The sequence below is a fragment of the Eutrema salsugineum genome, unplaced genomic scaffold, assembly GCF_000478725.1.
Source record: "Eutrema salsugineum unplaced genomic scaffold, Eutsalg1_0 scaffold_13, whole genome shotgun sequence".
NCBI classification, from domain to species: domain Eukaryota; kingdom Viridiplantae; phylum Streptophyta; class Magnoliopsida; order Brassicales; family Brassicaceae; genus Eutrema; species Eutrema salsugineum.
The window spans coordinates 4,431,149-4,446,791 of record NW_006256885.1 but is presented as its reverse complement, the minus strand read 5'-3'; the positions used below and the strand labels follow the sequence as shown (position 1 = coordinate 4,446,791).

Below are 15,643 nucleotides of genomic sequence, written 5' to 3'. Positions count from 1 at the left end.
AGTCATGGTCCTCTGTTTCTATAGCCTAAAGATTGAAAAAGTTGTTTTGGAGTTATGCGTGAAAGATACTTTCTTTTATTTGATGTAATAGGTGCACAAACTTATTAGTATAATAATTTTGATAGTGATGTGCTTTTAATATTAAATTAAACTATAAATAAGGTTCGTTGATTCTTTGAAGGTCACCAAACAAAACAAGAAAAAAATCTCCTTGGCGGAGATATTTCGGCTCTTCTAATTACCACTTTAGAATAAAAACAAAAGTTCTAAATTTTCCGTGTGGTGAAATTTGTCCTATGCCCTGTTTTGATGATTTTAAAACGGCAATGTGGATGAAAACAAATAAAAACGGCAGTACTCGATTCTAGTAAAATTTCTGTTCTATTTGCTGTTCTAATCTGTTTTTAACCTGTCTTTGTTAATTAGACTGATGAGAAATTTTTGTTAATCAATGGACTAGCAAAAAACCAGAAAACTGAAATCAAGTACGGTTCACCTTAAAAATAAAGATGTCAAACAACACAATCTAGCTTTATCTGAAACCGTACTAAAAGAGCTTCAAGGGTATTAAATCTGTGTCAGGTCAGGGACTCGGTACCAAAAAAAAAGTTTTGATTGACTTATATGTCATGTTGAAAACTAGAACTCAAAATTCTCGAAACTTATTGGTGAGCAAATATCAAATATCAACTGTATGGAACATTTTTGAGATAAGCGAGTTTTACAAAGCGCAATTAGGCTAATCAGCTTTAGTGATATCGACTTTACACGTTTCCAATATAATAGTATAAATTTGATAAATAGCTTATTGACAGGTTCAAAAAAAACGACCACTAAACTTGTAGATTTTATTATTAAAAGAAGGTCACCACAACGAAGAAAGTGTGATGGAAAATGAAAGATCAGCTTTAGTTTAAATGATAAAATATTGTCACTTATTTGACACCTTGCCTTACATTGTTATATTGAATTATATATATTATTTATGTGGCTTAAGATTCGAGATTCTTTTATCATCCGTGATATGTAAATCTGTCTTTTTCATGCTTTGGCTAATGGACCGACTTTGCATCTCACCCATATGTTAAAATACTTCAAATATATTATTTATATGTTTGTATAAGCCAGTTCAAACATTTAAGAGGCATGATACAAAATACATCCATAGAACGTTAGAAATGAAGGTATGATTGATCTGAGAAATCAACAATCTGTTATTTTTCACAAGTCTTATAATGTTTATAATCAAGTCATCGTTAGTTTTCTTGAGAAAGCGTCATAAAGACCAATGAGACTCGCAATCTTATTTTATCTGATCTTAACATCCTAGCGGCAACAACAGCAAGGTCGCTTGCGGAAGTCATTATCCTACTGTATTTTTTTGACACTTTAAGTTTTCTCATTTGATCAAATATGTAAATACTAATTACTAGTATTATTATATTTAGACAACTCCCAGAAAACTGAAAAGTTTGTTTATATCATGCATTCATGCTAATTAAATCGCGCCATGTGTATACACGTGAAACGTTAACAAATAACAATGGTTATGTAAGTTTTACGGCTATATATAAACTTATTGGATTTACTATGTTCTGTTTAATCAAAGTAATTTTTACAGAAATCAATAACATCAAATGACAGAGATCAAACGAACAACTTACTACTTAACTTTCTGAGATCTACCCTGTTGATAAAAAAACAAATGTTTGGTAAAATTAGCTGTAAAGAATATTACCAAAAGAGTCAATAAACTATCAATTAAGATAATCAGATGTGGCTCAATATTCCATGTTCAGAAAAAGAGTGGCTGAATTTTAATTTATGGAATAATATGAGGGTGCAACATAGAAATATTTAAATAGTAAAACGGTCCATCGGTAGTTGCCTCACAACGGGTCAATCTCAAAAAGATCACCGACAGTGTACCAAACGAAACTAACAAGGCTCAGAGTTGTAGAGAATTACGATAATCCCATTTGCAAAGTCCTCGTGACCTGTCTCACGTACGCAATAAGTACCACGAAAATTGCTAAATTTAGGAATATATATTTTTGAGGAAACTACAAAATTAGAATACACGGAAAGAAAAAAAGAAATCAAATCGGTATATATAAACATTTGTGATCTACAGATTTTCTATCATCTTTTTTTTTTCCGATCGCAAAATCTTGAGGATTTAGATTTTCTCATCTCTTCTCTCTCGATTTTGCGTAGGAGTCTGTGGAGTTCGCTTGCTTTTGGAGTTCTAATCTAGGGTTTCTCGAAATTTTCGATCGGGTTTTGGTATCTGGAATTTTTTAAATTTTTGATTCTGTGATTCGAAGAATCGCCATTTTCTTTGATCACTAATTTCTTTGTTTATTGCGATCTCTTCCGAGATCATATTGAGGGGGATTTAAGTTGCTGAGTTTCGGATTTTGAAACTGAGGAAGGCGATAGGGTTGTTGAGCGGTATTGTTCTCTGATTTGGTCGAACTTGGTCACCTTTTCACTTATTAGTTTCTGAGAAACTCAGTCTGCGTTATCTTTTTTCTTGCCATTTTTGTTCGTCGAATAATCTGGGAAGACTCGAGTTTTTTATTTTTCTTTGAAGAGGATGCAACAAGGTCAGGGCAAGAAGGTTGGTCTCTCGCTTGATTTCTCTTTCTTTTTTTTTTTTTCTCGGAGAAAGCTTTCGTTTCTGCGAAATGTTATTTAATTTGAGTACTTTAGTAAATGTGATTCATCGGAGATCTTCGTTTTCAGAACTCATGATTCATTTCTCTTGGCATAATTTTACTGGATTCTGATGAATTTTGTGCTAATTCTTTACTTTGGTGACCAAACAGAACATGAAAGAGATGGAATTTTTCACTGAGTATGGTGATGCCAACCGTTATCAGATTCTTGAAGTCATTGGGAAAGGAAGCTACGGAGTTGTTTGTGCAGCTATTGATACACATACAGGAGAGAAAGTCGCCATAAAGAAGATCAATGATGTATTTGAACATGTCTCTGATGCTCTCCGTATCCTTCGTGAGGTCAAGCTTCTCAGGCTCCTAAGGCACCCAGATATAGTTGAAATCAAAAGCATCATGCTGCCACCTTCGAAGAGGGAGTTCAAAGACATTTATGTGGTCTTTGAGCTCATGGAATCAGACCTACATCAAGTCATCAAAGCCAACGATGACTTGACACGGGAACATCACCAGTTTTTCCTTTATCAGATGCTTCGTGCCTTGAAGTATATGCATACAGGTAGATTTTTATTCTTTAACCCTCTGAAATTTCACAATCTTTAGTACTTTCATAACTAACTGGTTTCCGTCTGGGTGCAGCTAATGTTTACCATCGTGATCTTAAACCGAAGAACATACTGGCAAATGCAAACTGCAAGTTGAAAGTCTGCGACTTTGGACTAGCAAGAGTGTCGTTCAATGATACGCCTACAACAGTCTTTTGGACGGTCTGCACACTTGTCGCTACCTTTCTGTTAATTATCTATTCAGTTTTGGTAATCTCTCCAGTGTGTTTGAATTTCCTTCTCTGTCTTCCTTGTTCCAGGATTATGTTGCCACAAGGTGGTACAGAGCACCTGAGCTCTGTGGATCATTCTGTTCTAAGGTACGGGTTATTCTTCTTCTTCTTCTTCCTTGTGGGCTTTCTGCCTTTTCTGTGTGGTTGTAAATGTTAAAGGTTTTGGTGTAGAGTCTATGTGAAAAAATGTTAGAGATATGACTGGTACTCTATAATTTAAGAGCTGCGGGGATAGAATGAATCACCGTATTAAAATATTTCCTGCTTAGGAGGATTTTAACTCTCCCAAAAGTTGAAAACCTCGACCAACACTTGTGTTAGGCTATGCTCGTTTGAGTTGTTTCTCTTCGCAAGCTGCACGTTTTTCATCTGCTCAATAGTCTGACTCGCAGTATTCATCTTTTGCAGTATACTCCAGCTATTGATATTTGGAGCATTGGCTGCATCTTTGCGGAAGTTTTATTAGGGAAGCCTTTGTTTCCTGGAAAAAGTGTCGTCCATCAGTTAGATTTGATTACCGATCTTCTTGGCACACCAAAATCAGAGACCATTGCTGGAGTAAGTTCTTTTTGCTTCCACATTACCAAGTTTCTTTTTTGGTTGCTGGGAGGAAACATGCATAACTAATAATATATCTCTGATGCAGGTTCGAAATGAAAAAGCTAGAAGATACTTGAGCGAAATGAGGAAGAAAAATCTTGTCCCCTTTTCGCAAAAGTTTCCGAACGCAGATCCTTTAGCATTGCGCCTTTTGCAAAGACTGTTGGCTTTTGATCCAAAAGATAGGCCGACTGCTGAAGAGGTGCTGTTCTTTCATTTCTCTTGTCACTAGATTCACTATGCCCTCCCTCTTGGAACAAGCGGCTTGCTTCAAGTGCAGAAAAGGCTCTTGTTCATATTTCATTTCCTTAGATGTTAACATTGTGATAATTTGACAGGCGCTGGCTGATCCTTACTTTAAGGGCCTTGCTAAGGTTGAAAGAGAACCTTCTTGTCAGCCAATCTCGAAGATGGAATTTGAGTTTGAAAGACGAAGGTTGGCAAAAGATGACATCAGAGAGTTAATATACAGGGAGATACTAGAATACCATCCACAGCTGCTCAAGGATTATATGAACGGATCTGAAGGCTCAAGTTTCTTATATCCTAGGTTTTTACTTCCTCTTTGGATCTATAGCCTATGTCTTCCTTTCGTAGCAAAATAAATGTGAGACCTTAAACTAACTCTGATTATTCAATTTTCGCTGATTTTGACATTGCAGTGCCATTGGTCACCTGAGGAAACAGTTTGCGTACCTAGAAGAAAATAGCGGCAAAAGTGGGCCAGTCGTACCTCCAGAGAGAAAGCATGCTTCACTACCACGGTATGTTCTCTCTTCCGTTCATATCAACCGCGGAAAATATACATCTTATTTTGATTCAGTATGGCATATGACTAATATATATGCATCTTCATCTCCGTAGGTCTTCAGTTCATTCCAGTGTAGTTACCTCCAATGCTCAACCTGGCTTGAATGCATCAGATAGTCGACGTGGTTCTTTCGAGCCTTCAAGAAATGGAGTAGTTCCATCAGTTTCAGCAAATTCAACTAAATCTTTAGGACCTCCTCCAAGAGTACCATCAGGTAAAAATCCATTTGACTTTTTTTCTCTGGGGCTGAAAAGTTGTAGGCTTGTAGCTATCTCCCATCGGTTGATGCCACAGATAGAGACACGGTATTCTTCTTAGACTCAATCGACTTCCTTGTATTTTAACAGGTAGACCAGGCCGTGCTGTGGAATCATCTGTAACTTATGAAATGAACAAGAACCTCAAAGATTCGTCCTATGATGCAAGGGCAGCTTATTACAGAAGCACGGTACTCCCTCCACAGACCGTATCTCCTAACTGTTTCTTCTATCCTAACACTATGAACCAAGAGAAGCGCGGTGGTACAGAAGCTGCTTCCCAGCCAAAGCCGCAGTTTGTCCCCACCCAATGTTCCGCGAAGCCAGCTGAGCTGAACCCAAACCCTTATGTACAATCACAGCACAAGGTGGGTATTGATGCTAAGCTGTTCCAGGCACAATCCCAGTATGGTCCTGCTGGAGCCGCCGCGGTTGCAGTAGCAGCACACCGGAACGTAGGCACGGTTGGGTATGGCATGTCTTAGAATTAGCAGTTTGTTGGTGTCAGGTGATTGATTGCCTGAAACTCCCCTCGTTAGTCCTTATGTAATGTAAGTATTATTCGACCAAGCCTGATTTGAACACATTGAGATTGTAATAGTAAAAAATAAATAAAAAGAGTTCAGTTTTAACCCCACTAAACGTCTCGGCGAAAGCCAAAATGTGCTCTCGAAAACTGCTCTGCCAAGCCTGGATCCATCCAGGTAATTTCTGTGGCTATCTTGTTGAAAGAAATTAAGATTTTGGTCTTTCAAGATCGGTCCCATTGTTCTTTCTTATGTGACAAAGAACAAAGGATTACAAAAGAAGAAAAATCAATGTTATCCGAAACTGGTCTCTTGGCTAATAATACAGAGCTATGGCCACGGAATATAAATTTACCATGTTCCCAAATGTGGCTGGTTCGTAGATTTTCTAGCCCGTAAACGATTGTCTTTCGCACGACATAATTAGTAAATTATACTCAAAGGTCCAAAAAGAACAAACTATACTCAATGGTTACAAAAAGAAGGATCTGATGTCTACCCAAAATCACTCGTAGTCGTCCAGCCCAATATACTCATGACCACACATATGAGAAGTCAGAAGACTTAACCAAGTGTGGATAGATTCATATTCCGGGTGAGTCCTATCGCCGGTAAAGAACGTGTGAACGCTATTCTTGACCTCAATCCAGCTGCTACCTGCTGTCTTCTTCACATTCCGTTGTTTCATTACGTCTCTAACTCCCAACACTTGCTCGTATTTCCCAGCTTCCACATACACATTAGACATCAATACATAACCTCCGCAATGCTCTGGCTCAAGCTCATATAGCCGTTTTCCTGCCACCTGTGCGAGATCCGTGTTCCCGTGGAGGCGACATGATGAAAGTAGTGATCTCCAAACTACAGGATTATCCCCCACGGGCATTGTTACTGCTAACTCATATGCTTCCTCTAGCTTGCCTGCACGGCCAAGCATGTCTATCACACAAGTGTAGTGATCACTTGTTGGGACAATGTTATATACTGTCTCCATCTGGGACAGAAGTCTTCTCCCTTCGCTCACAAAGCCCGAGTGGCTACATGCTTGTAGCAACCCAACGAATGTGATGTCATCGGGTTTGACACCTGCTTTGCACATACGTGAAAACATATCCAAAGCTAACTCACCGCAGCTCTGCACACCATAACCATTAATCATGATATTCCAAGAGGCTGAATCTTTATTCCTCATCGAGTCGAAAACCATCTGTGCATCCTTCAAGTCTCCGCATTTTGCGTACATGTCCATCAAAGAATTGTTTATGAACTCATCATTGGAATTACGGTTCAAAAGCCCATTGACGATCATGTAGCCATGAATCTCTCTGCCCTGCTTCAATGCAGCTAGACGGCCACAAGTGGGAAGAACGGTTGTCAATGTAACAAGATCAGGTCGGATTCCGGAAGAAAGCATCCTCTTTAACAGAGCTAAAGTTCCATCATGATCACCACAGTAATCATGAACACATAACACCGAGTTCCACGTAAATATGTCTCTCTCGTGATCCATTGCTTCAAATATCTTGACTGCTTCCTCTAACCATTTACTCTTTCCATACATATCAATCAAGGCATTTGACACAACAATTCCAGAAACAAATCCTGTTTTCACCGCAAGGCTATGAATCGATCTACCATAGTCAAGATCCCCCAACACTGTGAATGCTGATAAGACGCCAGTGATGGTATGCCTACTAAGGGCTACTCCTTCTTCACGCATTTTACCGAAGAATATCAAAGCATCCTCAAATCTAAAAATCTGCGAATACCCAATAATCAAAGCATTCCAAACAACGTTGTCATCTCTATCAGGCAATTCATCGAACACCTTCTGAGCATCCTTCATTAACATGAACTTCGAGTATGAAGCGACTAAGGCACTACCCACAAAGCAATCAGAATCAAACCCAAGTTTAAACGCCAACCCATGAACCTTTTTGACATCAGAAGTCTCCATAGCATCGCTTCCTTTTAGCAAACTAGGAAATGTATACTTATCAGGGAAAACTCCTTTAGCTCTCATTTCTCTGTACATCTCAATCGCTTCGAAAGGAGACCCATTTGCCACAAACCCAGAGATAATGGCGTTATAACCATACACATCGCGCTCAGAGTCGGATCCACCGGAGACTGAGATCGCGCGCCGCACAAGACCACACTTCGCGTACATATTGACGAGGCTCGTGACGGCGCGAGGCGAATCATCGAGAAATCCTTTCCTAACCATGAAACCGTGGACCTGTTCGCCGGACACGGCGTCTTTGCGCAGCGCACACCGTTGCAATGTGGCGATACATGTAGCAACATTGTGGTACTCGTATCTCTTCGGCTGTTCTTCGATTTGCCGAGAAACTGTGGAGTACAAAGATGCAAAAGCAGAAGGCTTTACAACGGCGACGATTTCTGGGTTTCTTGGAAGCAACCTTAGAGTTCCGACGGAATATATTTGAATCTTAATCCCAAGAAAGAAAATGTTCATGTCTTTCGTTAAGGAAGATTATATTTGAAATTGAGCTTTATATACTAGCTTAAAATCTTCCGGAACAGTGAGGGAAAAAATATAGTCAATAACGTTAATGGGCTTACAAACAATAAAAAGGAAGCCTTTTGAGAAATAGGCCCATTTAAGCTGCTTACTTTGTGTACAGTCCCACATCGTTCAGATAAAGAAAAGAAGCTGCGTTTATATATCGCTAGAGTCGATTACATGATCGTCCCTTCGGGGACATCCGATAAAATTGGAACGATACAGAGAAGATTAGCATGGCCCCTGCGCAAGGATGACACGCACAAATCGAGAAATGGTCCAAATTTTTTTTCCAGAATTTTTTTGAAATTTTTTTAAAATTTGTCTGTGTTCTTCGGTTTTGTTCTTCATTTTGAATTTTTTTGAAATTTTTTTAAAATTTGTCTTCGGTTTTGTTCTTCATTTTGAATTTTTTTGAAATTTTTTTAAAATTTGTCTGTGTTCTTCGATTCTTCGGTTTTGTTCTTCATTTTCTGGAATTATAACTTAAGTTTCGGATGCAAATCTGCGCGTTTTTTCATTTTTTATCCAGATTTTATTGGAAATTTTTGTGTTATTCAATTCTTCGGTTTTGTTGTTCATTTTCTGGAATTATAAGTTACCGAGCAAATCTGCGCGAAAATGAGAGATTTCTGAAACCCTTAAAACTATTGCTTTTAAAGCTGATTGATTAAGTTAACTGGAAGTGCAGTGATAGGCTGATAGCTAAGACAATGGTTCGTTGTTGCAGTTCTGTATCTCTGTTTGTTTGTTTCAAATGTCTTTAGTTACCGGTCTAAATTGTATTGAGCGAGATTCCGGTTTGGGTAAACCAACGGAACTCATCTTTGCCATTACCGTCTACTTTGTCACAAGAGTTTCTGGATAGCTAGTGCTGTATGTAACAATGTTTGGTTATCAGAGAAGGGACAAAGATTTGACTTTTTAAAGAGTGAAAAGAAGAGCATTTTATTTGGGTAAACATGTTTTCAAGAGAAACACGCTTATCATCAAGACTAGCTCTACCTCTTTGAGCTACTTGCCTGCAAAGATTCTTGGGTTTGATATCACGAGTCAGACATTATTTAAATAGCAAATTCACTGAACTTCCACCATGTTGAGTCTGAGTTGGAAGAGCAGAACATGACCAACATTCTGATTCATCTTTCAAAAGAAAATCTGCTTATTATAATCATGACTTGAACCATAATACAATGAGGATGGAATTAGATTGACAAGTTTTAGCCTTGTACAACTTAAAACAATACAAACGTAGAACATAAAATAGCCTTGAGAAAAGAACATAAACTTGAAAAACCATTACGCACCAGCTAATCACTGATCACATATCCATGAAAATAACAAAAAGCGTTTTAAAACAATCAAAACCATAAGAAGCTTCAGAGTTGCAAGCAAAAGAATGCTCATGATCCTCCAGCTTTCTGCTACTTCTTATCTTCATCTCTAGCAACAATCTTGTACTTTCCACTTTCCTGTTGCTGACAAACAAAAACTAATCATCAAAATTGACCCCTACACATAAATACACAACTACCAGATCAGGAAAAACTGGAGATAAGTATATGATGCAAAACTTACCCTTTCCCATAGTTTGGTGTGCTCATTGCAGAAACCAACAACAATACCACCACTCTTCTTGCCTTCACGATACTCGATGCAAAGATCTTCCTTCAAACCGCAAGTAACATGAAAAGCACACTGACATTTCATCTCTGAACACTCGATAACACACCCGCGTCTAATCTTGCACAAATAACACCTATCTTTCCATCTCTTACTCGGTATCTCGCTGCAACAAATCCCTTCCCTTCCTTCAGGATCCTCAAAGTAGACTTCCGGCACAAACAACGAACAGGTGATGTGAGCCCACCGACCATCCTTGGTGGGTTTCATTGCTCCACCTTTGCTTGTACACAAGCAGCAAGAGAAGAGCTTTTCCCGGTTCTTAGATGAGCGAGAAGCAACACACTGTCTGCAAAACCAATCACCTTCTGGTATAGCCTTAACAAGAGGGTTCCCATAACACGAAGCATGAACCATTAAATCGCATCCATCACAGAACACGATTGGGTTTGATGGGTCACCATCTGTGCTTTGACATACAGCACACATAATGCCATCTTCTTCTTCCTCTTTCTCTACTTCTCTATCAGACAGATCCAAAACTTTTTCTTTCCCTAGAGGATCGATATTCTCCTTATCATCATCATCATCTTCTACTTGTAAACTCGATTCAACGAATAAAGATCCATTTTTCTCAAAACCCTTCTCCTCTACACAAGGCTTATACTCAATATTCAGATCAAAAGGCGAAAAAGGATTACCGGAGAGCAGATCGGGATCAATCGCCCATATCCTTTTCTTCGCCGGAAGACAACGATAGGTGGGGTTAGAGTTCTCTTCATCGTCAACATAGTCAACGCGAGTATGCTTCCTCTTCTTCGCCGGCAACTGCAACGACTTCGTCTCCGATTGACTCCGTAGCGGCGGCTGCGCACGTTCCAGATCTCGCTGCATCAGTCTTAATCTCTTGAGAGGAGGTAAATCCTGAAACTGAGCATCCATAGCTTCTACTTGAGATCTAATGACTAATGAGATTACTCAAGAGTGAGGAGGGATTATGGGAGCTGTCGTGGATCTCAGAGAAATTAAAAGGGCAATCAAAATCATAACTTTGCCGCCTGAATTTTTTGGAAATGGTGTTTACTGAAACATTAGTGGGAAAGAATACCCGCGGAATTTCTGAAATTTTATTCTCTTTGAAAATTTCACTAATTTCTTTTTCTCATCAACCGAAAATATTTTAGCCGCCATATTTTCTTTTGTTATATGGGCGGGGGAGGTGATTACCAATGGGCCTAATTTCGGCCCATTTCGGCCCATTTCAGGTATTGACAATGTTTTTTTTGCGCAAATCAAATCATATCCTTTTTCTCTAAATCTGTGTGACGCTAGCTACATTTGGAGTCTTTCAATCATTAAGTTAAGTTTTGAAAAAGTTACAAAATATAGGCTTGCTTTGCTTTTAAGTTGTTGTCGGAAAAATGTAGCACTGCGACATTTTTATCGATGTCCTTGTCTTTGTGACAGCAATGCTCATATATTATGATAATAACATTGACATATAGAGTCACAAATGTCTTTTAATTAACTAAACTTAATTAAAAGAGCATGTTTTATAAATGTTGAATCGGATAATATAATAGTTTAGAATATGTTTATCACTATAACAAAATTTCAATTTCAAAAATATATACAAAGGCCCTAGTCGAGTGTATCCATTTTCTTAACATGGGCGGCCCTGCTGCTGCTGCTGCTGCTGCTGCTGCTGCTGCATATCGTAGCCGCCAGCCCACGTAGCGGGTGGTCCATAAGGAGGAGGATAATAGCCTTCAACGCCTGCCTGTGCCTGAACCAGCATTCCCATCATATGAGCACTTTTTAGTTTACATGTGTATATAAGTATGCATGCATCTTAAACTACAACAACAGGAGATATGTGAACATAATTGTTGTTCAGTTAGATATTTTGCCACAGGTTTCATCAACCACAGCTCTACTGTTGACTCAAGATTGGTCTAACAAGTCCCATTGAGGCAGTTCTGGCTACATCAGATTGACACCTTCGGCTCTACTATTGGCTAATGTAGTTTGGTTCAAATTCAAGATTCAAGTTCAAACTAACTTAGGCATATTGTCTTGCTTTACTATAGCACTAGCAATGCTCTTCTTAGTAAAACTAAAATAGAGAATCCCACGAGAAATGGTTATGAGCTTAAATTTAAAACTTACTGGATTCATGCCATAGTTGGGTTGGTAAGGATTCACAGCATACCCAGCCTCATGATTCGCATAGCCACCACCATAACCAACTCCACCTGATCAAAACATGTTTAATTTCTCAACATTTTCGACTATAGAAAATATTCATTGCTAGTAATGAACCTATTTTTGTATCTTATGGCACTGTTATAATTTATAGTTATTCAAGTTTACCATACCAGGATTCCCAACAGGAGCAGTTGCCTGAGCTCTATTTTCTGAGTTAGCAATCTCTGCTCGAAGTTTCTCCAGTTCCCGAGCCATTGCAACTAATTTCTGCTCCATAACTTTACCGTGCTCGTAATTTTCCGCATACCCTTTCTTCTCATAATCAATAGCCGCTCTACAAAGCAGGAAATCACAGCTTAAATACACATTAACATCAAGGTGAACAAAGGCAAAACTAAAAAGAGGAGACTTGTAAAACCTTGCACGTTGCAGCTCTTGCTTTGTGTTCTCAATTTCTGCAGTTAGTGTTGGTATCTGCTGCAAATCAGCTGTAAGTCTAGCCAGATCTTGAGTCATCAAATGAACCTGGCTCGTTAGGTCCTGCCTACTCGAAGTAAACTCTTTGATATCTGCACGAACCTTTTGAATCTCAGCTCGCATAGCATCGACTTCACGCAGTTCCATTTCGGATCTCAAGGACTTGTCATACATCTCCCTCATCGTGATATCTTCCTCCGCTCTCAAGGAATCAATGTAATGCATCATTCTTTGCAGCTCATGCTGAGCAACTTCCAGTTCCTGTTTAAGCGCAACATGAGTCGCAGCCAGCCTCTGGTTATCAGCAAGAAAGCCCTGCACGTCTTGGTTTTGAGCAGCGATACGTTCCTCCATGATTGAAAGATGTTGAGGAAGACCTCTTGGATCCACTCTGAATTGTGTTTCCCTAACATCATCTATCATAGAAGGATGAGGAGGAGGCACTGGTCCTCCCAAGCCTCTAACAAAAGCCGGTTGGTTAACCGGAGGTTGCAAGCCACTGTAAGATCCACCTTTCATCGATGGAGGAGGAGGTCCACGATTTCTTCCAGACATTTACGCTCTGATCTTAGAATATCTGAAATCTCGTGAAAATTTGCTAAACGAAAGAAAAATTTCTCAAAGGACCAAATCTGCGGACTTCAAAACTCCTTATGCTCAAACAAACGCGAAGAAGGAGCTCTCAACACTAAGCAGAAACGAAAAGGTCAACAAATCTCAAAATCACGCACTGACCTTCGAAGATTGGAAACCCTTGACGGATAACAAATTAGGGTTCCTGAGAAAGCCCCTTGTTCATCAGATTGGAGATTGATCAACACAAAACACTTCAAAGGATGTTTTGTAGAAACTCTGATTGCTCAAGAGAAAAAAAAATTAAAACCTCCAAATTCCAACTCGCCGGGAGTGAATACAGCAGAGGTTAGAGGTGTCAAATTGGGTTATGATCTGCGGGTTTAGGTTCGGCTCCGCAGCAATGCGGATTTAGATTCTATAAAATTTGTTCAAATAAAATGTGAATTTCGCGGTAGAAATTAGATTTTGCGGATTGGATCAAAGCAGATCTGTAAGTTTGCGGTCTAATTCGCAGAATTTGATGTTTGATTTGTAAAGCTTGAAAAGTGAAATATTTTGTCATTAGTGGATTTCGAAATATTAGTTTCATGGAGTGAATTTCGAGCCTAGTGGAGTCATACAATTCAGCTATTGAGTTTTTCTATAGTTTCATTTCAACAAGATCAAAGAATCATCAAACTGGTATGTATTTTATATTCGATTCGATTCAGATTCTGTGATTGGATTTTTGAATTTGGGAGAAAATCTGGTTGTTGTCTTCCAAACCAAAAACTAGTATTTTTTAGAGTTTTAATTTCAGTTTAATGTCATAAGTTTGTTTGTTTTTTTAATTCATCTGTATTCTTCTTATAAGATTTTAAAAAAAGAGAAAAAATGAGATTGGTCAAGTGTTGGTTTTGTTCATCGACTATATCATAGACGTGGTTTTTATTTTGTCTGCAGCGATGCAAAGGTAATTTAGTATCGCTTAAATCTTGAATTGATAAATAGTTTTGCTTGAGAATCACATTAGTTTGTACGCTGGACTAACAAATAAGCTTTGTTCATCTATTTTTCTTTGATTTTATATGTGAATGTCTTGTTGCTTGTATCTTAATGGTTCTGTAGCTTAAATTACCAGTTTTGATGTATATCATTATTTGTAATTCATTTATTTGCTTTTCAAAACTAAGTATTTATTCTTACAGTTTAATTGATTTTTTAAATCTTATGGCATCTTCGGGCTAGAAGTTTTGTTTAATAGATTTATCGAATTTGTTTATTTATTCATCGAATTTACTTTGACAAGAACTTTCTTTAGTTTTGTTTTTAATGCATATTGTGTATCAGTTACGAGAAAAACTTTATTTTTCTCTTGCGAATTTTCTGGTTTTATAAGTTTAAATGTTATAAGAACTTTAAAATAAAGAAGATAAGTATGAATTCGCGGGTCAGCCCGTAAAAACGTAGAGTATAGGCGGATCGGGCTTGGACACATCAATTTGGGACCGCAGCTCATGATGGACAAACCTGCCAGACCTGAAAAAAAAAAACTGCATCAGATTGAACTATTTGAATGCAGGTTGTCGTTTGACATCTGTACTAGTAATAATACTAGTAATAATAATAGTAGTACTAGTAATAATACTAGTAATAATAGTAATAATACTAATAATAGTAATATTACTAGTAATAATATTAATAGTAATAGTAATAGCAGTAATACTAGTAGTAATACTAATAGTAATAGTAATAGTAATACTAGTAATAATATTAATAGTAATACTAATAATACTACCAGTAGTAATACTAATAGCAATAGTAATAGTGGTCATAGTAATAGTAGTAATACTAGTAATAGTACTAGTAATAATAATAGTAGTAATAGTAATATTAGTAATATTATTAGTAGTAATACTAGTAATACTACTAGTAATAATAATAGAAGTAATATGGGATGACGATCTATTTCTCCACGAGAACTATCATATAGCATCAGATCCCCATCAAACTATGACCTCGTTTCAGATCCACAAGAATTCAAAATTTAAGATCTAAATCCCCCGATTTAAAACTTCGAAACTTATTTCCCCACAAATTCAAAGTTCGAAACTTCAAACCCCACAAAAATTGGTTTTAGTTGGTTTACTATTTCTAACCAAACTTAAACCATGTATAACCTATTGTAAACCGATTTATGACCCGATTACTAAAATAATCCAAAAAATTTCCAAACCTAAACCAACTTCTTCTTCTTCCCGTCAATTTCTCCATCCTCTTCTACTTCCACGTCTCTCACTGTAACACAAGATTCAAACTGATTTCTCCATCCTCTTTTACGATTTGGTTTTGTTGGGTTTGTTGTTAGAAAAAAGACAAGGCTTGCGAATCAGAGTGGTGACGTGACATTAGACAAACGACAACAAAGAAACTTCGGTTCCTTCAATCTAATTAACTATATGCTGTTTCTGCAAATTTCATATGTTGTTTCTGCAAATATCTCAATTTTCAAGAATTAGTGGATGCTTAATTTAATTAT

General features: G+C 37.8%; 4 protein-coding genes and 1 non-coding gene across 7 annotated transcripts; 2 read left to right on the top strand and 3 right to left on the bottom strand.

Moving 5' to 3' along the window:
* The first annotated feature begins 2,073 nt into the window (after positions 1-2,073).
* LOC18024011 (mitogen-activated protein kinase 19) lies at positions 2,074-5,819 on the top strand. 2 transcript variants are annotated; one of them, XM_006406989.2, is made up of 11 exons: positions 2,074-2,107; positions 2,218-2,623; positions 2,832-3,240; positions 3,321-3,448; positions 3,547-3,606; positions 3,928-4,077; positions 4,166-4,321; positions 4,458-4,669; positions 4,782-4,883; positions 4,984-5,144; positions 5,278-5,819. In XM_006406989.2, the coding sequence occupies exons 2-11, from the start codon at positions 2,600-2,602 to the stop codon at positions 5,670-5,672; spliced, it is 1,797 nt and encodes a 598-aa protein (XP_006407052.1). In that variant the 5' UTR covers positions 2,074-2,107; positions 2,218-2,599; the 3' UTR covers positions 5,673-5,819. The 2 variants fall into 2 exon arrangements, with proteins under 2 accessions (XP_006407052.1, XP_006407051.1); XM_006406988.2 differs by having other exon boundaries at positions 2,087-2,623.
* A 259-nt stretch (positions 5,820-6,078) lies between these two features.
* LOC18024010 (pentatricopeptide repeat-containing protein At3g14730) lies at positions 6,079-8,193 on the bottom strand. The gene has a single exon (XM_006406987.2). It carries the CDS (start codon positions 8,191-8,193, stop codon positions 6,220-6,222), a length of 1,974 nt encoding a protein of 657 aa, XP_006407050.1. The 3' UTR covers positions 6,079-6,219.
* A 234-nt stretch (positions 8,194-8,427) lies between these two features.
* LOC112089050 lies at positions 8,428-8,530 on the top strand. Its single transcript, XR_002900861.1, has one exon. It is a non-coding gene; the product is annotated as a U6 spliceosomal RNA (small nuclear RNA).
* Positions 8,531-9,405: 875 nt separating this feature from the next.
* LOC18024009 (protein Jade-1) lies at positions 9,406-10,831 on the bottom strand. Of its 2 annotated transcripts, none has more exons than XM_024159730.1 (2): positions 9,820-10,831; positions 9,406-9,719 (listed from the first exon to the last, which is right to left on the bottom strand). In XM_024159730.1, exons 1-2 carry the CDS (start codon positions 10,804-10,806, stop codon positions 9,666-9,668), a joined length of 1,041 nt encoding a protein of 346 aa, XP_024015498.1. In that variant the 5' UTR covers positions 10,807-10,831; the 3' UTR covers positions 9,406-9,665. The 2 variants fall into 2 exon arrangements, with proteins under 2 accessions (XP_024015498.1, XP_006407049.1); XM_006406986.2 differs by having other exon boundaries at positions 9,406-9,713.
* Positions 10,832-11,378: 547 nt separating this feature from the next.
* Positions 11,379-13,602, bottom strand: LOC18024008 (protein FLX-like 1). Its single transcript, XM_006406985.2, has 4 exons — positions 12,491-13,602; positions 12,243-12,406; positions 12,034-12,119; positions 11,379-11,650 (listed from the first exon to the last, which is right to left on the bottom strand). Exons 1-4 carry the CDS (start codon positions 13,102-13,104, stop codon positions 11,528-11,530), a joined length of 987 nt encoding a protein of 328 aa, XP_006407048.1. The 5' UTR covers positions 13,105-13,602; the 3' UTR covers positions 11,379-11,527.
* Positions 13,603-15,643: the final 2,041 nt, after the last annotated feature.